Here is a 26,512-nt window from a genome sequence, read left to right as displayed (position 1 = left end):
GATGTGTGAGTGTGAGAGTGTGTGTGTGTGTTTTTTTTTTTTTTTTAAAGTTCTACACGTCAAATGAAACACAACTTAATTGAAGAGGGGAGTCAGCTTCATCTGCACCGGCTCAGCGGTGTGGCAGTGAACCTGAGAAATGTCCCTCACCGTCTACATATTTAAACTGGTCGACTGCTGGAACACCTTTGTCTGACAGAAACCAGCAGGTTAAGATTCTTTTCTCTCCTCTCTTCCTGACAAGTGCTTCCACTCTCACTGGACAACTGAGACATCATTAAAGGACGACATTAACATGACGGGTCAATGGGGCCACAGAGCGCAGAGAAAGCGGACATACACACACACATATACACATAAAAAATGCTGCATACACACTCTTTAACCAGGAAAGAAACTCACTCACTGGAGTTACCGATGGCCAGCACATGTTGTGCTGCTGTGTTGTGTTGGTGGGAGTTGTAGCAGTGGGTTTGCTGCTGACACTGTTGTTGACAGCTATTAAAACACAGCAAGATTGGGCTCTTGCTTTAAAGAAGGAGTAAGAGAAGACAACATATAGATTTTTCTTGTCAGGGGCACCCCCTCCTCCCCATCACACTGACCTTAACAGTGAGGGCGATGGAGAAAACACTTTCAACAGGCAGGACAAACAGAGGTGGAACGAGTGCGAGAGGGGAAAGAGAGCGGCAGCTGATGAAAACAGAGGAGGGAGAAAAGAGAGAGAACAGAGAAATTAGAAAGAGAAGAAAGAGAAAGAGCGAGGCAAAAGGGGAAGTGAAAGGAAGAGCGCAGGACAGGTTTCTGCTTGAGTGGCCAGGGCTGGGGAGAGTTGTCGAGTGCTTTCTGAAGGGAAGAAGCTTGTTTACTGCTGATATGACACGGCTGCCCTGCAGAGAGGGAAATGCGAGCCCTCAGCCCTGTTATTATTAACAAGGACAAAGAGAACAGAGGCAGCAGCACACAAACATGCACCAGACACACAACAGGAGTGCGCGCACACATGATACACGTTCACACTGCCAATGTGACAAGTATGGATTTTCCCTAGTGCGGATTATTCACAGAGGACATCTGCAAGACATCCTCAGCCGCGTCAAGCAGCCCCCAAACTCAAAAAAAAACAAAAAACAAGGCTCTAATGAAAGGGGCCAGACCGGGGCAGTGTTAACTGGTGGAACTAGGAGCTGGGGGAGGACGCAGAAGAGTTGAGGCTGACTGATGGAGGGGCTGGATAGAGCAAGTGGCAGGGCATTAGCCACATCATGGCTTCCCAGGCTCCTTATAGAGCTTCCCCTGGGCAGCTCAGCTTTGGTCATCAGGCCACAGACCCTTGCCCACAGATCAATACACCCCTCTTACTCAGCCAGCATACACATCTGTGGACGTTCTCAAGCTGAAAAATAATTACACAGCAACAGCTACTGTTTACTTGAAAGTGTGCGGAAGGAGGAGGAAAAAAAAAAAGAGGCCATTATTATGAGAATTGTTTGTTTGTCTGGTGCTGTTAGCTGCTAAGGTCAACATGTCAATGGTACAGGCTGGCGTACCCACTTTGAAAGGCATTCTGCTGGAAAGAATTGGATTGGATCAACTTGGAGAACGACAGAGCGGACACGGTGAAATAATGTACTGTAAGAGGCTGGAAGTGAGGTCTCAACTGCAGCCGATGGAGGACGTGTTGTTTGTTGCCAGATCAAAGCAAAGCACATAACCACTAAATCATACTCCGGACAAATGCCCTGATTAATATGGTCACAGATGTGAGTTGTTTCTCTGTGCATACCTATGCTAAATGCCCCTCAACTGGCAGACACGTAAATGGCACCATTAACTAAGACAGTCATGCGTGTCGTCTGAACCTACGTCGAGCATTACCGTCTGACTAGGTGTCTGACGGTGATGTAATTCAGACACACTTCAGATCTGACAAGAAAATGGTGCCTAATGTGTTCATGGGATTGTGTTCAAAGGAAGGATGACCTCTGCATAATCACTCGCTCACTGGTCAGCCTAGAGAGGAAGGGAAGGATAAAGAAAGGCAACAAGCTTTAGGGTAAAAGTCCAAATAAGAAAAGATGATGCCAGTGAAAAAGATACTGCTGACATGAAATAAAAGTCAAAATTTGAGACCTTATGAGAAATATAGGGGAGAGGTGAAACTTAAGTGTATTTTGCTTGCAGTGGGTTTGAGAGAGAGAGAGAGAGAGAGAAAGACATGGGACTTAAGAATAGTGGGAGAAAGACGTCATAGAGCATGTGAAGGTTAAAAGACCAATAAAGCTGATTCGTTTAAGGGAAAAAACCCTGCTGCATCCATTTTCACCAAAGCAGCTCCTCTCCTGCTGCTTCACTGCCTACGCACACTCTGTTTATGTGTGCACATGTGTGTGTGAGTGTGTGTAAGGCACTGTAAAATAAGGTAATGGAGGAGGTGGCGGCGGCAGTGGTGCAACTGAACCCTTGTGAGACTGTGACCGTTACAGTGCCCGCAGACATTCCTGCAACCCGGCAGCTGATAGCAGCAATCATACGTGAGATAGGGGCCGCGGCAACGAGGAGCTCCATTAGGCCTGTCTAGTGATCCAAGCTGTCAGCTGGACGCCACTAAGCCATTCAGCTAACAATACCTTTAAGTATTTTCAAAATCAGTCAACAGCCACCGGTGAGTGTGGAAAAACTGAGACGGAAGATAAAGACCGAAAAAGGCAAAGAAGGTGATGCAGGAAACACAAGACATAAACATTAAAAAACGAAAGGAGGATAAATAGTTTCATGTAGATGAGAGAAACAGAGTGGGACGCTATGTGAATTCATCTATTTTAGAAAGTAGTTACCTTCAATTTCAGCAGCTCTTCAAGGTCTTGAATCCTCTGTTGTACTTTTCTTCCCCTCCCACTATCCGACTCCACACTGTTGGCTGGGGACAGGGACCTGGACCGCTGCACAGCTGCACCCTGGGACAGGTAAGCAAAGAAGCACTGAGGTGAGAACTTCAACACACTTCACTAACATAGACGGGCACAAACCCGTGTAACAATTAACATCTGTAGAAACACTGAGTGAATGCCAATACCGGAATTATCCATGATCATTTCATACCCCCCCGCCCCCTCACCTTGAAGAAAACATGCACATTGTCTTCTTCAGTACACACACATATGCACATTCAAACAAACATGCTGCCAGAGGAATAAAGCAAGCTGGAGCAGCAGTCCGCAGAAGCCAAAGGGAGGAGGCTCACTTTTGTGTGTGTGTGTGTGTCTATGTGTGTTTGGAAGCGGGAGTTGCAAGCTGAGAGCGGCAAAGGTTTCTCCCTGCGACTGGCTAATGAGTATGTTCATTTCCATTTACATTGTTTCTTTGACAATAATGATGTCCCATTAGGGGAGACTAAAGGGGCTATAGATTCCAGAATGTGCTGGGCTTCATTACAAGAGGTGGGCAGGGAGGCCGCTCTAATTGCTCTACCAGGGGCCTCCAGGTTACACTTGATAGGACAACTGGAAGAGCCGCCGATTAGGAGGGAGGGGGGGGTTGCAGTTTGCTAGCCAGCCTCCTCTGTTGAAATAAATAAAGAAGTAGAGAAGTGCTGGGGCTGCGCTGTAGAAAAGCAGTGGGAACAATATGCTAGTGGAATATGAATATGAGAGGATGGGAAGGCCCCCCTGCGGTGCCAGGCAGGGCTGACCAGATGGTAGGCTAAAATATGCAATGTGACTAAACGCACAACAGTCCTTGGGCAGGATGTGGATGAGGAGTACAGGAGGAGGAGGAGGAGGAGGTGGTGGTTGTGGTTGTGTGACCAAGTTTAGTATCAGTCGTAGAAGTGGATCAATAAGCCCCCTCCCTCATAAGTGTTCTGAAAGCCGTTACTTGTGATACTGTCTTTTAAAGTTACTGTATAAAACTGAAGATTTCAGTACTGGGTGATTTGGTGACACCTGTTGTTGTTGCTGTGGGTGATGAGTGGTGGATTTAAATAATATATGTACAAATGTTGCATTTTAACAGAGGAGGAGAAAGTCATATACTTGTTTACAGTGCAAGCAAACAAACTGTGGGCAGCAGTATTCCCACATAATTAGAGTGTGACAGTGAAAACCCATACAGATGCAGTTGCAAAAGGCAAATTTAATAACAATAACTGCATTATTATGTAAGGTGCCAAAAAACATATAATATACAGTATAAGCATCACTAAAATAGTAAAAGTGTCAGTAAATAGTGACAACATTCACATCATCAAAACAACAGGCATATTTGTGAAATTGTTTCTTGTGACAAAAAAAAACAAAAACATGTTGTGTAAGTGTGTTTGGTTATGTGCTCTGGGGCTACAGTTGACTCCAGTGACCTGCCGTGCCCACTACTGCTATCATGCCTGCATGGGTGCCAACCATGTGTTCTAGCTCAGCCTTAATGACTCTATGTAACTAATTAGCAGATTGATCTGCATATTCCTGATGAGTGGCAGGCCAACTGGCTTAGCCTGTCGGTACAAGGGGGAAACACAGGGGCCAAGAGGGGAATCCAAATCATCTGAAATGCTTTGGATTAAAAGTAAAGATGACCAACTATGAAGTATGACTGACTGAGGATTCGCTCTAAATAGGTTTTTAGGTAGAGATACATTTCTGGTAGAATCGATTAAAATATGAGCTAAATATTTTGTCATCACAGATGCTCTCTATGTGAGTGGAGAAGAAACTGCAGTGTGCTTTGTCTGAAGGGGACACGTCAACACTGACAAATGACTGAGATTTGCTGCAGATGTTCTTTCTGGTCCAGTTGCACGCCTGTCTGACGCAGGTTCACAAGACACATGAATGCCTTCTGTTTGTGTGGGAAGCTCTATGTTGTGACGTTGTTGTTAATGTTCCACAAGACAGGCCTGAACGATGAAAAGCAGAGAACACAAGGCAAAGAGAGATGTGTGCCCACCATCTAGTACCTCGCCTCGGCAGCTGGTTGGCGGCCATGACCTGACCTGTGCATCGCACCCTGTAATGGCTCTGTAAACATGAGAGTGCAATGCAGATGGAGGGGGCGGAGGGCTTATAGTAAGAGGGGAATGGGGAGAGAGGCCGGTATCTAAACAGAGTCTCTATGCAAGCAAGAGTAAAACTCTTATTTACTGAGGGGTCAGTGTCACTGGCTGTGGAGCAAAGAAGAAACATTTCATCGACTGCCTCCCTCCTCTTTCCCCACCCTCCACCCTCTCTCTCTCCATCTCCCAGAGAGAGGGGTCACTGTCATCAATGGGCTTCTTTATGATTGCAGCAGCATGTCATGTGTGCGTCTGGAGCTCTCAAAGCTGAACTTGTTCAGGTTCCCCGAGCGAATATGAATGTTGCACATACACATGCACACGAGCACAGGACAAGATGCACCGATAGCGTAGATTGACAAACACTCAATGGCATGGGAACATGAGTGCACACATAATCACATAACAAATGTATACAAAATGTACCACACATACAAAATAAAATCTATCCAAAGCAGCACAAAAGACCAACAGACACTGGTAACCAGTTGACTAATATACAAGTATAGTTTTGAATGTATTGGGTAAACAACAAGTTGTGAAGTTGTTTCCTCAAGGAAGGAAGCTCACAAAGTGGCTGAGTGGAAAATAAGATCATGCAAGCATTTTGAAAACTGCCTTCAATCAAGCCTGTGCTGTGCTCATAATGGTCCGCTGAAATAAACTGATGAATTGGCAATACTCCAAATGTTTTTGTTTTAATTTAATTGAAAACTATTTGTTGCTTTCAAAACAGGCTTCCCAGTTTAAAGTGAACTTTCTTCAGACACACATCTATATTTCTCTTGGAGACAAAAACAAAGCACCTGCCTTTTACACAATAGCCGGCATCAGTTTGACACCCACTGTATGTAGCAAACTGTGAACCATGTACCACTGTGAACTGCTTGTCGCCTCAGCCAATAATCACATTTCACTTTAGGCACTTACTGAAAGAGCTGCAAATTGTGTCCTAGGTGGTAGCAGTGGGCTGCACAGAAGGCTCATTTCATCAGCTTTTGACCTTGCAGTTTGGAATTATTGTTTAAATGGGGTGCAATGAAGCAAATCAGGTTTATGGCTTATTTGGAGCATCAACGTATTTTGGATATAAAGCAGCCAACAGCAACACATGTTGAGAATGGTCACATTTTTTTGATAACAGCAAGGTTTCATTTAAATTTATGAAGTTCATATGATGTTTAAAACAATTTTTACAGCTCCTTTGACTCGGCGAGGAGAGGGTGATTCAAGTATTGGCTGAAGAGATAAACATGCCACTGTGCCACGTGGCTGGGGGCTGCAGGAGGGAAGAATGTTAGTTCACTCTCAGCGGCCTGACATGACGGCTTTGTAGTCGCTACTCAGGAAATGCGATAAGACAGTGTTCATAATCACACTGACCTGAGAGAATTAAATTTAATCTAAAATTTACCTTTAACTTTAATGCAATTCAGGTAATCCTTGTCCATTCGTAAAAGTAAAATGAAAAAAAAAAAATACAAACATATATGGTTAAATATCTAAAAATTGTAATTTTAACTAAACCTGTTTCCTCTAAAATTTTTATTTGTAATAAATAGTTGTACGTAGTAGTTACGGGGAAAAATGGCTACTGCATCACATCCGTTGATGCTCAGGCATGTACAGGTGCAACAGGGACAGTCTTATTTTACAGGCAGCCCATGTTTTTGATTATTTGATTAACTCAACTCAGTTTTGGTGTCTTTCCCTCCTCGGGGGATCAATAAAGTTAATTCAATTCAATTCAATTCAATTTAATTCTTGGAAAGGACAATACATGTCAATGGTGTTAAACACTGAGTTATATTTGAAAGAAATCCTATTATGATTCATGTTTTTATTCGGTGTAATAAGATATCAAAAATGTATTGTGTGAAAAATGTATTACAGTACCACTGATTTGCAATATCAGCACACGGATCAAAATTGGCATATTTCTTAATAATTAATAGTAGGTGCATAACAATAGACAGGCTGTGTATGTGTATGTGTGTGCGTGTGTATGTGTGTGTCCTAGGGCAAACACAGCAAAGCTTCCAGAAAAGAGAAAGCACATCAAATTATATCAATATTATTTATCTATTTTGTACAAAATAATTACATTACATGCATAAACTGCCAAAGCAGAAACCCTTCCGTTGAGCTTTTAATGAGGACCGCGGCATAAATCAAACAATGTGTCTTCGGGCCAGCTTTACAGTGAGTGAGGCCATCTAGAAACATGTCCTGCCAAACTTATGAGTGGAATACTGAGAAGATCAAAAGCTTCTTTCTTGTTCATAATGTACTGCTGAAGCGGTAAATTAGCCAGTGCCTGAGCCCAAGGCATGCGTGAAACCAGCAGCACACGCCGGCCTGGTCACAGTAGGAGGGGCATCTGTGTGTGTGTTGTGGAGTTCAGGACAAAGGTTGGCAGAGGCAGGGTCTGATAAATCACATGATTCTCAGACCATTTCCTTCATATCCCCCCTCTATGGCTTTGATCTGATCTGAGCAAAGTGGTGATGGATAATTGTGGGCATGTTAGCCCTATGTGCTGTCTTTGACATAATTGGCAGTAGTGTGTGCTAATCTACCTGCTGTCTTCTGATGGAGCTGGTGGATCTGCGTTGGAGGGTCTTCTTCTCTGGCCTGGGGTCTGAGCCTTGGTCGGAGGCCTGGTCATAGCTAGGGCTAGACCTCTGAGCTGCAGCCTCAGCCTGTTCTGACACCACAGCCTGTGAAGAGAGAGTAACAAAAAGATGTCAAGAGAAATCTGCATCTGTGAGCGAGAAGAATTTAAAGAACGGCCTAACAGATTCAGAGGACAGGAGCCAAGTTATAAAATTGTCAATCAAAAGTAAAACCCGGCTTAGACCACATTGTGTTTTTAATCTCAATCGATTTTGAAATTAGTCGCATGACATAGATCCTCCTAATCTCAAATATAGACACCACAATATTTGTAAATAATAGTGTACTGCAAACCAGTATTGTCCATTGTGCCATTGTGCCAGAGGGAGCAACAGGCAGCAATGCACCACCTCACATTATCTCATGTCACATGATCTCACTGTGGTGCAAGAAATATTTGCAGCGAGTAACAACAAAAGCAGCTAGACAAGTCTGTATGAGAAAATGTTTGGAGAAATGCTGTAAACACAGGTTGTCGACTCTTGGGCGAGAACTAGAGGTGAGATACATACTGTAGCTAACATCAGCCTTGGGGTCCAGTTTACTGTTTCTAGACAACATTGTCAGCTGGTCCAGGCCTGAGTCTATGGAGTAGTTTGGGAGGTTTAAGACTCCATTTGGGAACTCCTACCTATTACCAGGTAATCTTGGCCAGACATCGGTACTAACCAAGGCCCAGGACCACTCTCTCTGCTAGAGGGGTGATTCAGGGTTAAAACAACCCAAAACTGCTGCAGTTTGACTAAGGTGTAGGACTGTCAGCGTTTTCTACATGTGCTAACGTGTTTGTGTGTGTGTATGACTGAATAGTAATATTAAACAGTCAAATGTTTTCATGTACTGTAGGTAAGGGAAAGAAAGTTATGATCCATAATTTGTGGCATGGCAAGATATCTTACATTGACTTGCTCCTAGTGAAGGCCCACCACAGAACAATTTCATTGGCTGTTGTCCATATTAAAATAACAACATAACAAAAACAGAAAAACAGAATAGACAGAGTGGGAGAAAACAAGCCATAATAGGGAATTATATTAAAAAGCGATAAAACCACATTCAGTTAATGTCATGTTAAATTAATGAATGGGATACATCTACAATGTAACCTCAAATTTTGGTTACATTTTAGACATAATATGTCAAGATAGATGAGGTGAGGTTTGACAACATGGACAAAACAGAAAATATCAACTCTATGAAACAAAGGGGGAAGCAAACTGCTTTACTTTCTATACTATGATTGCAAAAAAGTATTCAAGGAGAATATACAGGAAAGGCAAAAGAAGCCAATTTATCCTGTGACAACTTCTCAATGGACCATAGTGAACAGAAAAAAAAGGGACGGTACAGTATTAACATATGCTGAAGTCAACAAACAGATGTGTCATGGGGAAATGGGACAGCTATCCACCACCTCCAGCACTGTGGTGTGTGTGCTATTACGGCCCATCTATTTATCAGTGTCTATTAGCTAGGGTCTCGCAACATCTGCACACCTCAGCACACAGCAGGGTCTACCAAAACAAACTGAAGGGGACAAAGATAAAGCAGAGGGCCCACCCACAGAGACGGAGGTTGTGATGCATGCACACTGACTCATATGTGCACTCCTACAAAAAAAAAGACTTTTATAATGTCCATGTTGCTAAAGTTTGACATTTAATGTTCTCACCTCATCATTGATATCATAAAGCATTCATATGACCCTTTATGATAGTGTGTTTGTGAGCAAATAACTATCTTTACAGACCAGAATGCATTAAGTTTTACTGACAAACACACTCTATAGTCAAATCATACACATTGCACGTTAGCTTACTGTAGTTAAAGGTAAGGTCCTTTTATCCTGATGTCAACACCCACATACCTCTTGACTGCATCACCTTACTGCATATTCACACCTATCTTTTCTGAAACCCTTAATATAAAGGTGTGAAACACTTAAAACAAAATCCTCACCTGGCTGCCATCAACTCAACAACACGTCAAATCAAAGCCTTTTGACAAACAGAGGTCTTTACAACTGTGTTGTACTGGGAGCCCAGGTAGCGAAGAAAACCGCACAGGATGTCATCACCTTTTTTCCAACAAGTCCTGATTGCATTATCAGAAACCTGGCATCTGGGCGTGACCTTGTTAACTGCCAGGGTAATCAACTTTAACCAAAGGGGAGGAGAGGGGATGATAAATTATTAGTGAGGAAGATTTTGTTCATGTTTTATTAAATTGGCCTGTCAAACGGGGTTGGTCAAATTATCTGGGGCCTCGTTTATTGGAGGCCGGCCATATTGGCGCATCTGTTACAATTATTTATAATTTCCAGGCAGTCAGGAGGACGGACCGGGTTTTTCGGCATCAGCCACATAAAGCAATTTAGAAATTAACTGATGTGGGAGTGTCTGAGTTTTCTCCTCTCACAATCTCTCTCATCCCCATCCCGATTTTCATCCAGTAAAAAGTTGAACACACATGCACACAAAAAAAAAAACCTGTCGGACAGTAAAGCGAAAAAAAAAAAAAAAAGTATGTACTGTGTAAAAAAGAGGAAAATGTTAACACATTTCAAGAAGCTTAATGTGTGCAATGGATGAGGAGAGTGAATGAGATTGAAAGAGAAGCAGAGAGCATGCAGGTGCAGTGAAAAAAAAGAGGACGAGATGGTGAGGGAGGGGTGGAGGGTGAGGGAGAGAAGGAGAAAAAAAAGAGAAAAGCCGGTCTTGGTAATTACTGAACACGATTAGGTTCTTGGGGGAACTTGTCTGGCACTCGCGGCCCTCGCTGGTGAGGATGCGGCAGGCAGGACCATATGGAGCGAGGCTTGTGATTGTGCTCCCTGAAGCTCGTGACCCGTCTGCTGCCGAGCCCTTGAGCTGAATGTGAAATGAGACTTGCCAGGCCTAATGTTCTACACATGCACCATTTATGCCACAAAACAAATCTGATCACTGTTAATTATGGAGCAGCTATAATCAGGAGGGGCTCCTGAAACACACACAGAGGCACACAGACAGGCGTACACACATGCGGCTACATTCAACACAAACACATTTACACACATCTGTGGAGGGACAGGATTTGTGATTTGATAGGCCTGAAGTAAGGACTACAATGTGCAACCCCACCCCCCCCCCACAACCAGAACAATTGCACTTTGCATTCAAGATGCAGATTCTTCAAAGCATATGTGTGTGCAAAAATGTAGAAGGACAGTAGAGTGAGTAGGATGTGGGGAACGTGTATGTTTTGTGTGTGTGTGTGTGTGTGCACAGCCCTGAGTCCTCCCACACAGCCTGTTTGACCTGAGTGTATGTGCTTGAACGAGTGAGTGCATGTATCTGCAGCGGCACATGGCTGTGCTTCATTAATGAGGCGAGCTGTGCTACGCAGAGGTTCTCATCTAATGAGAGCAGTTGAGCTGGTAAAACACACCACTGGAGTCCATGTCATTAGTATGTTTCTGGCCCTGGACATGGCCCAGCTCCAAACACACGCTCGTACACAAACTACTGTTGACAACAATATTTACCTATCACACCGTCAGCACACACAAGATGGGTGTTTGACAAAAACAGATTTTTTATGTATAAAACATTTCTAAGAGAATTTGAGAACTTCAATTTATAACCTAGATATTATGTTTTCACATAAGGAGGATTATTGATGTATCTGAAGGGAAGTGGCGGATACTGTATATACAAGCAGCAGGTTGTAATGAATTTTTAACATGCTCTTAAAGAGGTCCTGACAGTTGAGCTAAAGAAGTGGTATTCCAGATGGAGAACAAATGAAGAGAGCAGTCAGAGACAAATTAAGACCGATGGGAGGATAGCTCAAATATAACTGACTTATACAAGCTTTTCATCACATCCTCCTGGAGATCACCAGCGACGACTAAAAAGACCTGCCCTGATGCAAAGTTGAGGTAAATATCATGTACAAACAGAATGTTTTTTCTTTCTAACGTTTCTTTCTGCATTTACACTGTAATAAGATCGATTGAAAGGTCGTTCACACAAAATAATTGTTGTATAAAATACACAAAAGGACCCTCTGGCTGACTCGTTCTGTTTGTATAGTTTTAGAATTAATTTCCATGTTTCTTTGCAGCATTACTGTTTCATCGTTTTTCACTTGATGGTCACTATTAATGATGATGATGATCAAAAGAAACGGCTCACCTAAGCCAAACGTGACCTGGCAAAATGGTGGGTGTATGTATGAACATGTGTGTGTGTAACTACCACTTTAATTATACATCTAAAAGTGTTTATATTGGTTAACGTAAATAACAAGCCAGAAGCAGATGTCAAAAAAAATAAAAAACATCTCAACAAGCCGGGGGAGATCCATCATGTGGGCCTCTATCAATTAAAAAAAATATATAAAAAGAAAAAAGGGAAAAAGCTCTGTCCTCATGGGAAATATTGCTTCTATGCTTAAGGTTATATGAGGGACTTTTATGTGTTATCAGAATTCTGTCTATCATGTGATAAAATTGTATACAAATGGCAATGTAATACTACTTTGAAAGTAATGTAGGTAGGTACACAAATCCTCAAGGAGTACCATGGTGATTGGGGCATCTGGACTATGATATGATCATGGTGAGCATTTGTGTATTTATTGAAAGACGACCATATTCATATGACAGTTACACTATTTTATCTATTCGGTGAGTGACAGTGGGCTTGAATGAAAAATACCCAGAACCCATAACTCAAAATTGATTTTTATATTTTACTTAATGTTGATTTTATTTATTTATTTTACCTCTGTTGGAAAGCACTTTGGTTAAACATGGTAGTTTTTAAAAGATGTGCTTTATAAATAAAAATGGATGGATGGATGGAATTCATCTATCATTAAAAGTCAATTATTTACACCCGTGCTTTTCCTACTGTGACACGTCAAAATGTCTGCTGTGAAAAAAGGCTGATCCATTAAAAAGTTTTCAAACACCATAAAGACACAGGGGCTTCTTTCTCAGGAATTTAGATTCAACTTTTCTGGAGTGAACGAACGTGCTTAATTTTCCCTTTTACAGCGCTGATGAGAGAATAACCAGTGCTTTGAATGACTGCCCACACAATTAACAACTTACCACTCATTTACTGTGGTGAGGGTTCCAGAAAGCCCGAGGTCTGCTATGGATTCTAATGTTGGTCTTTAATCACAGCACAGCTCTGACAGTAGCCAAACACTTGACTACAATAAATGCAGTGATGCAGTTTGGGAAATAGTCGTAAATGATTAAATGTTCACTCTAGCTATTTTTTTGTCCACAATAATGATCTTTCCTGCCAATAGATTATGATGGTGACCACCCAACCTGGCAGTTCGTCCGAACTGAATTACATGGTGCGTGGGGGTCACTCAGGTGCCTGATGATCGACTAGGCCCTACAGCAAGCAGATGAGGGCATGAGGCCATTTCCAGTCTGACATTACGAAGATAGCTCACTGTTTTCAGTAAATAAGCACACAATACTGAATATACACCTGAAAATAAAGAGCAAGTAGAGTCTAAACAATTAGTCCAATTACTGACTGACCTAACCATTCAAGTTTTTTAAGAAGCAAGTCTTCAGCTTATTGAATAGACAAATAAAAATAATTGTTTTCTTTGCTTTGCTCTAAATTACATGATGTCACCTTGCACTGCAGCAAGCTATGATCTATATTTTCCCAAAAAATGTACATATGTAAAAAACAATCAAGAGATGAAAATGATAATGAAGTTAAGACCCTGTGAGAATATTTTTCTTGCTATGTAGAACTGAAGAATTACTGTTTAGAAAAAAAAGAAAAGAAAAGATTTTTTTAATCTATTGCTGACCTTGTGAAATTCATTGACATAAGAGGCATAACATGCTATATCAGTATTCATATTAGATGACAGCACCAGAAGACATTGTTCAGCTACATTTAAGCCTTTGTAAAGTCGTGTTAAGCTTCCTGTAAAGAGTTAACTTGGCATAAGACAGAAGAGAACAGACAGTCAATCCTGCTGCACAGCATGGATGTATAACACACAATGGGTGTTATTCCTCTCACCCACCCTCCACCTTTATCCTCCCCACCTCCCCCCACACAACCACTGCGGGAGGGGTGTTCAAAGCCGTCGCTCTGGTCCATATTCAAATGAGCGCTGCGTCTCCCCACTGTACTCCCGTAGCGATCAGCACTTTGATCACCTCCAATGGTAACTTCCACCAAAACATTTAAAATTAAAATCAAATCTGCCTTAACAACCTGAGCATTAGAATTTAACAGGTGTTCGGGAGGAAGTTGTTACAGAATTTGCGATTATGCGCTCGGATACACACACCTTTAGTCAAACAAGCACCCATGCAGACACACACGTACACACATACGCACAACCTGTCAGTGAAATTACAGAGTGGGAAACAGAAAGCCCTCCTGACTGAGAGCTATACCTTGGGATACTCGATCTGTTCACTTTGATGTTAAAGAAAGTTAAAAGTTAAAGAAACAAATCAGCCAGACAGCAGCTACATGTGTTCAGTAAACAAAAGTTAATATCAATTCTTAGCATAATATTCTTGTAATTACATCTCAAGCCTGAAAATGTGTGATGCTTTTTTATTTTTTTATTCTGACCTGGGCTAGGGAAGAGAGAGAAGGTGGAGTTAATAAAAAAACACATATGTATACGCACACATACACTTTATACATGCATGCATGCATGCCCACACCACACACACGCAGCACTAACTGCATCTTCCCTAAATGTAGTATTAATTACTGGGGGAACACTGCAGTACTGTATTTAATTACCGACTAAATGATCCATTTATACTTCACCGCTGGTTAAATTAACAGGGTTAAGTGAGACAGGGCGATTGTAACTCACTTAACATTTGAGCTGATATCTTTTAGCTTCCACAGTCTGGGGACAGCACTGTCAGAAAATATCAACCAATCAAATTAAACAATTACAGTCTGTGGAGGCACAGAAATTACTCAACTGCTACAAAATATTATCTTCAGCTACAGAGTTGTTTTATCTGCAATAGAAGACGGCACAAACTGAAATGAAAGGCCTACTGCAGAACAAACTGAGAGACTCCTAACGACAAATGCCGGGCCCTTCATGTTGGTCGAATGAGGCTCAAGAGCACAGGATATAGAAACCTCGTTATGACCCTAAACCAAGTCTTTGACACTGTGTGGTCCAAGACGCACCTATCACCAAGTCATTAGGAGTCATTAAAGGACACTTAAATTGTGACTGCACCATTAAATTTATAGTAAACCCTCTATCCCCTTGGGTGACAGTTCAAAGGTAGTGAGCTAAAGCCAACCTCCGCCCCCTCTCCCCCGCTGACTGACAGATGTACAACTGTAACTCCAACATCATCTTCAAGAACAGTATTGGGCTCCAATTAAATCACCTCTCTCCACCTCTTATCTGTCTCTTCTGCTATGTGACCGGAGTGTGTTAAAAGGACTTCCAGGTACTTGGGTGGGAGGAGGCGAGGAAGATAGATAAAGTAAGTAAGTCAGGGAGTGCACGGGTGCACAGGACCGAGAACGCAGGAAGATCAGATAGCTGACATAAAAGACACTGCCGCTAAGAGAGATGGATAGATCAAGGGTGAAGTAGACCGATATCAAGAGAGTGATTCTCAGTTAAAGACCACCACCACAGGCCATGCTGGGGCTTATCAGTTACTGCTGTGCCTACTAATCCACCTACACACTGATGTTTCTCTACCTTAGGACAATTAGACACTGGCTCTGGACAGGTGATTGACAGAAACATCATAGAATAATTTATTTATTATGTAAGAAAGAGCATCGATACATTATGCAGGGAATAATAAGCATATATGTTTTGTTGTCCATACCCACACAAGTGCATAGCAAAGTTCAACAACTTCAGCAGCAGCGTAGCTATCATAGAAAACCACTTCTTCGCCTGAGGTTGATGCACTTGATAAACTCTAAAAAAAAAAAGAGAGAGGAGGAGATGGTGGAGAATGAGATGGGTGCTTACCTTAAAGTTGGTTTGTCTGTTGAGTGGTGATGGGTAAATGGCGCTCTGCTGAGCCTGTAGCTGCTGTTGTTGCTGCTGTATTTGCTCCTGCTGCTGCTGTTGTTGCTGCTGCTGCTGCTGTTGTTGCTGCTGCTGCTGCTGCTGCTGCTGCTGTTGTAGCTGGGCCTGGAGTTGCAGGATGAGTTGCTCTTTCTGAGCCAGCTGGCTACTGAGCTCCTGGTGACTCTGGCGGAGGCTGGCCTCACTGGACATGAGGGCCTGGTAGCACTGACTCAACTCCTTATACAGCTGTAAACAGACACACATAGATGGAGGGCAGGAGGGGGGAGATGAAGAGGTGAGGGAATGGGTCAGGTTTAACCAGGGATGGGATGTCAAACAGAGGAAGAAGACATAAAATCACTCTGATCAGACTGACAAGTGTTTCCATATGAGGATGTTTTTTTTAATTTTCACTGTAATAGGAAAACATATGCTAGGATCATCTAAAGTAAGAATGAAAAGGAAAAAAGAGATAATATGAAGTGAGACAGAAATGTTCCTTAATATTCATGTTTTAAGACTGATCATTTCCCCAAGACTCTCCCTATGCCCCTCTCTGTGCAGGGCTGTGTATGCCACAGTGGTAGTCATCAGGCAGAGGGGTGGGATGTTGAGAACCCATTCACAGTAACAGGATACTGTGAGAAAAGTCCTTCTTTTCTGGCACTAGTAAAATAATTGTAGGTTACAGCTAGCTTGGAAATAAATCACCACAGCGGGTGAGGCCTGAGTGGAGTGCAACAAAGTGGTTATAATAATGATGAGTTTGAGGTTTGTGTATGTGTGTGTGTGTGTGCATGTGAGACAGTACCTTCTGATAGGAGGTGGTGTCAGCAGTATGTGCCTCCTCTTGGTTCCTCAGGACTTTCTGTGTGTCTAAGTTGAGTCCCTCCAGTTGCTTGATCAGATGGCTCTGCTCTGCTGCATGCTCCGTGCTCTGTCTGTATAGAGCCTGCACTTCTGTGAACTCACGACTTCACACACACACGCACACACACACATACATGTGAATGGTGTTATACAAATTGATGCAGTATATGCGTACCAGAGCAGTAATGCCATTCTTTTCTCCGTGTTTTTTATTTGATTTTATTCAAGAGAAGAAATGAAAAAAACTCAATGACTTTGTTAAAAGAATTCTTTAACAACACAAAATGAGGAGGCCATCAGGTTACTTGAATTAACTCAGGTTTCTTAGGCTTTTAAATCATTTTTATATGTATAATATATAATATTTTTTTATCTATGTGAAGTTAAGTTTAAAAGTTTATATACATATAATTCATTTTATACAAAATGTACAAGTATTTACACACTTGTACTGACAAATACTGTATGACTCAAGCACAATGACATATTTATTAACAATTTTATCAACGATGTATAAATTTCCCTCAAAATGTTGAGGAAAAGCAAAAAAGCTAATTTCTGACATTTGTTTTGTGTCCCGTAGAAATAACACAAAGTGTGCTCCAACATGAGGACATCTTTAATCACCTAGCTAAAGCCTTAAGAATGGTCTCTAGCCCTCGTGTGACTGACATGTCAGAGTGCCTCTGGCATTAAAACAGAAAAGTAGTTAAAAAAGGTTGAGATTACCACTAAGGCTCCTACGGTTCTCACAGTTTTTATCATATCGACTAAAGCTTAGCCAAAGCCTGCCCTGTTTCCCTTTTCTCTCTCTTTTAAAGCACATCCACTATGCAGGGCTTATCAAGTGGCTTTACGTGAGCCAGAGTGGAAGGAATCTGTGTCACCCCCAAGCCTCACAGCATAGAGAAATATACGTGAAGTGCTGCTCGCCGTAACCTATGTGAAGTGAAATATAGAGATATGCCTACACACAAGACACACCTATACTTCCTTTAATTTAATTATACTACCAAAATCACTTTTAAAGATGTGGTTGTTAGAAGTAAACAAAGAAAGAAACAAAGTGGGCGACACTTGAGTTGGTAGGGCTCACCGAAGTTGACTGAGTTGCCCCTCTTTCGCTGCCACCTCCCCTTCTTTGGAGGAAAGCTGGTTTGCCAGACCGCTACTGTAACTCTGCAAGTGAGACAACTCCTGCCAAGCCTTGTGTAGCTCCTCCTCCAGCTCCTGGTAAAGTAGCATCAAGTTAAAGCACTTTTCAATAAGATAATATGATATCTATGACGCTTTTCACAACATATTCCACATTGAACACAGTGAAGAGGATCAAACATCTGAATCCCATGTACTTTTGCACTTCTGAACACTACAGCTACTTTGATATAATATCAGTCAATATTTATTATTGGCATTTTTATGTCAGCTTTTTGATTTTTTTTTTCTTTTCACAAGTAGAAGAATCTATTCGCTGCGTGTTTGAGATGATTTTAAACTATTCTGATTTCAATCCACTGTAGACCATTGTGATAAAGCATCTATGTTGGGCACTGCACAACACTTGGCTAAGCAACAGCAGCCAAGCCTGTTTTGTTTCAACATACATATATAACTTCATTGAGTGTGAATTTGGCTATGAGCACTGTCACAACACTAAGTGAATAGCAGCACTGTGTCTGAACAGACAACATGTGCACACCAGTGTCGGACTGCAGCTGTTGCTATTGAACTGCTTTCAGGTGCAGACAAGGTGTTAGTGGCGGCTTCTCTATAATAAATAGAAAAAATCAGTGCAGGGCAGATGGTGTAGCATCAAATACTCAATAGTGATAAAAAAAAAAACAGTGTTTCACAGGGCCAGAATTAACCATATAAAAAAATGAGTTAGCCATAAGTAATTAGAAGAAATGCAATGAAAAAATGCTTCAACAAATGGACTGCATAAAACCAAAATTCAGTTTGTTTGGGTGGACAGAACCATAACACATTACTGTTAGCCATTCATTAAAGCCATAGGTTGTAGATCTGTGTGTGTATAACTATATAATGGGCATAACTTACCCATGCATGCACTAGATTAAATGATAAATTCCTTGACAAATCTTTGCCATGTCAAACAAATTGGCATGATGTATCCACCGCACACCCCACGCCCTCCATCTCCATCTTTCAAATCAATGTATGATACTAAAAATGAGGAACAGGTGGAGTGTCTTAGGCTGTGATGGATGTGCATAGACTAGTTGCTGGGCTTCATCCCATCCAAGTGTAATTACTCTGCAGCCCTGACTTATACAAGACTTTCTGTCTGACTCCATTTGACCAGAGTAGCAATATGTTTCATAATGATTAGTCTATGAGGATGGGCAGAATGTGAGGTTTTCTCATGTCCACAGAGATAGAAAGTATTGATAATAAATAATGATGACTGGAACAATGGACAGATTCAGAAAATCACCTACTTGCATATGGGTGGAATGAACGATGGGAAATACACAACAACCCACAAATTCTTGTACCCACACATGCAAATGACATGAAAATTTATAGGTGTGGGGTTTTCAGTTGTGGTCATCAAATGAGTGGGAGGAAGTTTGTTCTCCCCCATGTTAAATCATAATTTCTCCTTCCTTTGAATATAGTTTCTGCATATTTAAAGTGTGTGCTTTTGTTGCAGAGATTTTTCCGCATTCACATGCTGAGGAGGTAGGGGTGAGAGGCAGCAGAGTTCAAGACAGAGGACGGGTACAACTTTGTATGTGGGGTGTGTGTGTGTTTCCGAACCGACTTGTCACCGTGTTCATACCTTGACTCTGGCCTGAGCAGCATCCCTCTGGTCTCGTTGGCTGCTGGCCTGCCTCTCTTTCTCCTCCAGGTCAGCTCGCAGGGCGGCACAGCGGGACGTTAATCCCCCTCTCTCCTCCTCTAGAGCCTGCACCACCTGCTGCTCCTCCTCCCCTTTCCTCTTACACTCCGTCTTCATTTCCTGGGTAAGAGAGGTTGTGAGTGTGAGAAGGAGAGTGGGAGGTCATGAGGGCCAAATAAACAACAGTGACGAAAGGAGAGAAACGGGGAAAAAGTAGCGATTCAAACTGAGAAAATGAGAAAAGAAAGACTGAGTGATGCAAAAAGAGAAGCAACCCATGGGGCTGAGGCTGAAATGAATATGTAAACAGTAGACTTGCTTTTTTCTGAAGGAGCCCGCTGCATGGGCCGCTGATTGGCCAAGGTCACCTGTGCTGTATGACTGGGCCCACGCGGCCAGATGTTGGCTGGTGTGGGCCGAGGCGTGCTGCAAAAGCTGGGCTCATGCAGGTACAGGGGCCAGTCTGTCAGCTTTAATGACAGGCTCCTAATGAGAATGGTGCTTCCTGCAAGACCCATTAGACTCAACCTAGGTCTCCTTTGATGCTGTCCCCTACGATTTCTCGCCATGAGACCTCACCAAGACTGTGTAAGGATCATTCCTTTATCAATTAATCATAGCCGGGTCCCATCTAAGCATAATTAGGGAGAAGCCACACCATCAGATGCACACTTTTCACTTTCCCCGCAGAAGCAGTCATTAAGTATTTATTTGCAAGTTAACAACCTGCTTTTCCTTTCTCTCCCTCTTTCTCTCTCTCTCACACACACACTTTCCAGCTGTTAAGTATTCTCTGTTGTCAGTAGCAAGAAAGAAAGCTAAAAACAAGAAAGGGTGAGATAGAGTGAGGTTGAAAAGCGAGAGGAGAAGACACAAAGACATGAGTGTGTTCAAGAGGGCTGACCGATTCTCCTCCTCCTCCTCCTCCTCCTCCTCCTCCTCCTCCTCGAAATGATTCCAACGCCCGTGGCTATAGCCGCGGCGGACTGGTCGTGTTCAGTGTCACACAGAAAAGACACCTTTTGACTGTGAGGTCCAGGCTGCCACCGAAAATTTGTCCCACCAACCTTAAGTTCTTGATCTTTATTGACCAGTTGTTCACGCAGAGCTGTCAGCTCCTTCTTCATTAAGGCAGTCTCCTCACCCACTGTCGTCCTCCTCTGCACCAGGTTGTTAATCTCCTGCTGCTGTGCTGTCACTTTCTGTGACAGACAGTGTGAAAAAAAAGAGGGAAAGAGAGAAAGAGAGACAGAAAAAAAGACTCACACAGGTTATATTTTGCATGTAAGCACTGGGAAAACTAGGTTTGATTGTGTCCATAAAAATAACAGGACCTAAAACTTCAAATTCACCACATTAAAACCTGATATCTTAAAACTATATCAGTAAATATTAAATCGAAGAAGTGTTACATTTTAAAAGAGTACATTTTTTGGCCCTTAAGACTGGTGCAACAGAAATGGGGTGATGATTATCTTCACAATCAGATATTCTCCAAATGATTTTCTTCATGAGTCATTCATTGTTTGTTTCACAATTTCATAGTGCCTCAGGTGACATCATTAAATGTGTTGTTTCCTACCCAAAAATCTGAGATGTTCATTAGACGAGTAACAGGCAGAAAATTCATTTGAGGACCTGGAACCATCAAATTTGTGGCATTTTATGTTGAAAAATACTGAAAATGATTAAAAGATTATCACAACAGCTGCCAATTGATTTTCTGTTGTTGCAGCTCTAAACAGAAAGTGACAACACACACACACTTAACTATTAAGATCTAACTGGTTCTGTTTAATTCTTTAGAGAATCACAAAGCATCATAAAGTTCCATGATGATCAAATTAATGACAGAGGACAGAGGAAATGGTGCAATCATTTTAATGACCACCCCTTTTTGATGCTGGTATATGTTCACTTCATGTTTTTGGCAGCCTTTGTGGCCTCAGTAGGAGGAGGTTGGCCTCTTAACACTGCATCAGCTGGGGTTTGGCATTGGCTGGTAATCCACAGCCTTCTGTGGGTACACCCTTCTCTCAAATAACACTGTGCTCTGGGATGCAATTAATTGCCATGTTGAGGGAAATCACTCAGATATATCCAGATAGTGGATTTAGCGTTCCTCGCTACTCCTAGCTCACCGTGCTAAGAACAGAGGGGCTTTAATAGAGATTTATACCGGAGAGCAGACAATAAATTCAAACGTTGATAATGAGGTAGGCAAGAACAATTTGAACCCCAGTAGTGCTCAATTGATAGAAGAGAAAAAAAGGGGGGTTCCGCCAAGTTAAGAGGTCTAGGACAGAAAGATTAGCATTTGAAAATTCCCAGTGCAGTTCAAAAATGAAAGCTAATTATGTTACAAAAATGGAAAGGAGTAGCGAGGGAAAGTATATAGAGATGAGGTGGAAGAAGAAAAAAAAAAGAGCAGGAAGAAAAAAAAACTTCATCAAAGTTGGAGAGCTGACACATTAAGAGGAGTATGAGATCCTGTGTGGACTCAGCAGACCATCACATCTCCAAAAAAAAAGAGAAAAAAAAGGAGGAAAAACCAATTAATCACTATTTGGGTATGTACAGCTCAAGACTATGGATGAGATGATGACCGTCAGAGGGCTGGATGACACAGCACAGACCCAAGTGCTATTAATGAGCTTTTCAAATAGCCTGCAAGTTTCATTCCCAAATGTTTTCAAAGAGGAGGACGAGATTATATTCAATCACAAAAGAAGGCACAAGAATGCAAATATGTAACTGTTTTCTTTGAAAGCTAATTTGCATCATGTAAATTGACTAAACATATTGTAAATAGGCTTTCTCTTTAAGAAAACAATTATACAGATTAAGAGCAATGAAAGAGTCATTTGCAGTAGATTATTACAGTAGCTAATCAAAGGGAGGATTTTACTTTACAACTCTGCTTGCAATTTTAGTACAGTCATCAGTTATAACCTTAAGCTGGAGACTGGTAAACGTTTGTGTTTATTAGTATCACAAAATGTTTGTTTACACAAATGTGTACACAAATCTGCCAGCCACCAGGTTAAGACATTGGTAGTGACGGCTACGTGACAAATATTAGCAGGCCTCCACACTTTTGCACATTTAAAATGTTCTTCTATACATGGTTTATCTCATCAGTATGTGTGTTGAATTTTGCACAATTAGGTCACCAAGGCAAATTCCTGGTAACTTTTTTTGTAATAACGATAGTCAACTCAACCTAATTCACCTTATTGAGATGAAGCAGCCTTCATTCAGATCAAACCCCATTCAGCATATGAATGAACTCCTTTTGAACAATAAAATTCCTGGGTAAACCAAGGTCTGATATTAATGTAAAAATGATAAGTGTTTCAGTATTTCATTTCCCAAGTGGCATATACTGTGTAGCAAATGTCAAAAAAGTCTTTGTATTCTCCAGGAAGCAGTTTTTCTCCATGAGCTAAATAATAAAGCCATCATTTTTACTTCATCTTATAATCCTGTCTTGTACAAAATGTCTCTTCTACAATAAGTTTATGATACATTTCTCTCATATGGTAGAGCAGCCAAGCCTCCCTGACTTCACCGCAGTGCCAGCACAGTCCTATCCAGAGGTCATACAAATGAAGGCTGAGAGATTTGCTTTCAAGTTCGCTGTCGTGGCCACTAATGCATCCGTCAGACTTAAAAACTGATTGAATCAGGGTATTCATAACACACCCACAACATGAGGCTCAGACCCATCCAGAGGATTATGCTATATTACTTAGTCCCTGTGCTTATGAGATGTTTCTTTCACATCTGTCTGAAACCTGTGAGAAAATACTGCACCAGGTTGGCTGACTGCATCATTTTACTGCCCTGAAACTAGCATTGAAAAAAAAAAGTTATAAGTATAATCACATATCATGTGCCTCTGTGAGCTACTACTATGACTACTGTATCGACTGGATCAGTGTTGAAATGGCTGAGGAAGGCACTGTTAAAAAAAAAACATAGACACTGGCAAGTTGATGACTCCATTACAGCCAGTCTCATTAGGTACGAACACGATTCTGGATGAGAGACGCTAATGAAGGGGACTGACAGATGCTTCAGTGAAGGGATGATGATTTGGAGTAAATTACATTAGTGATGTCATTATCGTTAGCCATCATACCATCAAGAAATATTACTCAAGGGGCGATGCAAAAGAAAGCAGGTAAGAGAGAAAGAGCTTGAGGTAAAAACACACACAGTTTGTGTTGGTTATGTTTTTTTTTATAAGTGCTTAAAGTTTCTCTTGATGTTTGAGCAAGCAAATAAACATGTGTTGTTATGTAATGACAACCTGGAAAAGGGTGATCTTGCAAAATAAAGAAACCTACAGTAAATAAGGAGAGTAGTTTAAATGAAAGATGTAAAAAAAACACAATATTATAAAAAGGAATGCTTGTCATAAAATGCCAGACAAGGAAACTCATAAATAAAATACGGTTATGATAAATGGATGAGAAATACCTGATGAATGGATGTCAAAATAGGTCTAACAGGCATTTGTTTAACACAGAAAGTTACAACCCGCCAAAATGCACTGTACCTGTTCCAGCTCCTGTATCGTGTAGTCTTTGGACTGGAGGATCTCCAACACTTTCCTGTCCTTAATCTCAGCTTTGTGCTTCTCACTGGAAGTAAGAGAAAAAATACAAACAAACAACCATGTGTCCATAGTGATCTGGAACAGAAAGACTCAAGGCTGTAGAGTAGGAGTTGGAGGGATGCAAAGAATATCATCAAACAGATAGGAAACAGATAAAATGAGGGCCCATCTCTTCTTTTATGTTTTATTTTTAAGGGGAATTATTTAATTGTTTAAATAACAGTTTATGTACAGTCAGTGGCAGTGAAGCAGAGGCAGCGAAAGTTTGTACGTACTCTGTTTTTAGTGAGTGTTTGGTCTGATGCCAGTCAATAAACTTTACTAATACTATACAATTTGGCTACCATAATATTTCTCTGTATCCGTACACATCACTCATTTTTTTGTCTTACAAAATGTTGATTTCTAACTGTAATCTCTGTACCTGCTCTACCCAGCAAATAATGATCATCTCAATGCTGAACTTTACAAAAAGTGTTAAGAAACGGTTTGTTCACTCATTTGCTATTACAGCTTGGCTACTGTACTACGGCGCTGTATTGTAACACCAAACTCTGAACTTTTGTCTCATGCCCAGAAGCACCTTTTTTTTTATCATAATGAACTCTTAGGGAGACAAAAACAATGAATCAGTTGGGGACCTGTTTGTTTCAACTGTTTTGAGCCACCAGGGGCTCTCCAAACCCTCCACTCATCACTCGCTGCTTCTACACCTCCCATCTTCGAGACCTTTTCTCTCGTCTCTTTGCCTCTTCTGATCAGCCCTCTCCCCTGGTAGACACTGAAATAAGTATCTGGTGTCCCCGGAGGAGCTGGAACGCAGGCCGGCCTAGCTACATCTCCACATATATTGGGCTGTGTTCACCATGTCCTGAGCAACCAACCAATCACTCTACAAGATCCACACAGGAAGGGGAGGGGTGGGTGAATGGCAATTCCCAATGGACAAGAGCGCTTGACTGGAGTCGACACAATTACCATGTCAATATCCTCCTGCGCATCAGGTGATACAATACACATACACTCTCTGGGTGCATGTTCCCCTACCAGTCTCAGTAGAGCAACATACTTTGATGGGTTTCCTAAGGGGCTATAAAGGAACTGAAGAGGGTGTGGAGAAGGAATGAGAGGTACAGGTACAGAGGAACTCTCTGCACTCTGCTGCACTGTGTTTTACCCCTATTAAGGGTCTTGCAACAACTGACAGACCTCAAAAAGTATGTGATATGCACCCATGATAGAAAATATATCATTCTAATGTATCCCCAAGAGAAAAAAAACTCAGTAAAAACTTAAGTTTTACACAAATATCAATGGCAGTTGGAACAAACAGAAAAAACAACTATATTTGTGGAGTGATATCCGCACCAAAAAAACGTATTAAAGTCTTTTTTCCTAATGTGAAAAAATGTATGTAATTTTTTCAGCTGTGCAGCTGGGCAACACAAGCCTCCCTCCATCTTTTTTTAAAAGTTCCCATGCCACTGTTTTTCATATAACTTAGCCACCCTGCAAAAAGAGGTCATATCCAATCTCACAATTTATCCGATAAAGACAAGCATTTGGCAGGAGTGTTTCAACTGTCCAGTATGGGAGCGGCAGAGGAAGAGTGTTTTCATTAAAAGGGTTTCCATGGTTGAACCGCTAGACCGGGGATAAGAAGGCTTAAATCAGCATCTGCACCAGATTCCGTCGTAACCCCAGTAGAGTGGCCAAGGTGCCTTAAACACCCCTTGAACGACTTTCACACATATTTCTCCTCACTTGTGAGATAAAGGAATTTTCAGCTGTTGAGCTTCTCAGGTAGCACTTTTTAAAGATGAATCTACTCACCGCTCAACCACCAGACTGACAGCCTGGGTCAAGTCTGGATTTGCCACTTGCAGGCGTTTCCATAGGGACCACACAAACTCCTTGTCTGCCTGTGGAAATAAAGGATTCAGTGAGTCAACTGCTGTTATTCTTAATTGAGATAAATAGCTTTTGATAAGTATGTTTTAAAATGTAGCAAGGCCTACAAAAAAAAAAGCCACAGCATATCTAAGCTTTTCTCACTGAAAAACAAAAAATTAAATAGGATGCTCAATGACATTAGCATACGACATAAGGGGTAGTCAATCAATAATTTAAACATCTTGTACAAAATAGTTTTTGATCTGGCCTGCCCCCTCTAATCATGAGACTCTCTTAACAGGAATCTCCATGGCTGAGATGTGACCTTCGACTCAAGGGGAGCAAGCATTGACACTTGTCATTATGCACTATTTATGACTGGGGAGAGCTGGGATCCAAATCAAAACACAGCAGTCAAGCATGCATTTTCTTTATTAATCAATTGCTCTCCGGATATGTTTTCCACTACAGC

At 41.6% G+C, this 26,512-nt stretch overlaps 1 protein-coding gene across 1 annotated transcript in view; it reads right to left on the bottom strand.

Moving 5' to 3' along the window:
- Nucleotides 1-26,512, bottom strand: part of cntln (centlein, centrosomal protein) — a 79,504-nt gene that overhangs the window by 49,646 nt on the left and 3,346 nt on the right. The window contains exons 3-11 of the mRNA XM_085780961.1: nt 25,981-26,069; nt 24,088-24,172; nt 20,591-20,725; nt 19,464-19,643; nt 17,754-17,887; nt 16,599-16,761; nt 15,746-16,033; nt 7,630-7,770; nt 2,838-2,957 (exon numbers count right to left, since the gene is read on the bottom strand). Of these exons, the coding sequence (XP_085637087.1) occupies nt 2,838-2,957; nt 7,630-7,770; nt 15,746-16,033; nt 16,599-16,761; nt 17,754-17,887; nt 19,464-19,643; nt 20,591-20,725; nt 24,088-24,172; nt 25,981-26,069 (1,335 nt within the window). The remainder of the gene's footprint in view (nt 1-2,837; nt 2,958-7,629; nt 7,771-15,745; nt 16,034-16,598; nt 16,762-17,753; nt 17,888-19,463; nt 19,644-20,590; nt 20,726-24,087; nt 24,173-25,980; nt 26,070-26,512) is intronic.

The sequence above is a fragment of the Trachurus japonicus genome, chromosome 1 (genome assembly GCF_045865225.1).
Source record: "Trachurus japonicus isolate A0001 chromosome 1, Traja_1.0".
Classification (NCBI taxonomy): Eukaryota; Metazoa; Chordata; class Actinopteri; order Carangiformes; family Carangidae; genus Trachurus; species Trachurus japonicus.
This window is presented reverse-complemented; position numbering and strand designations above follow the sequence as displayed.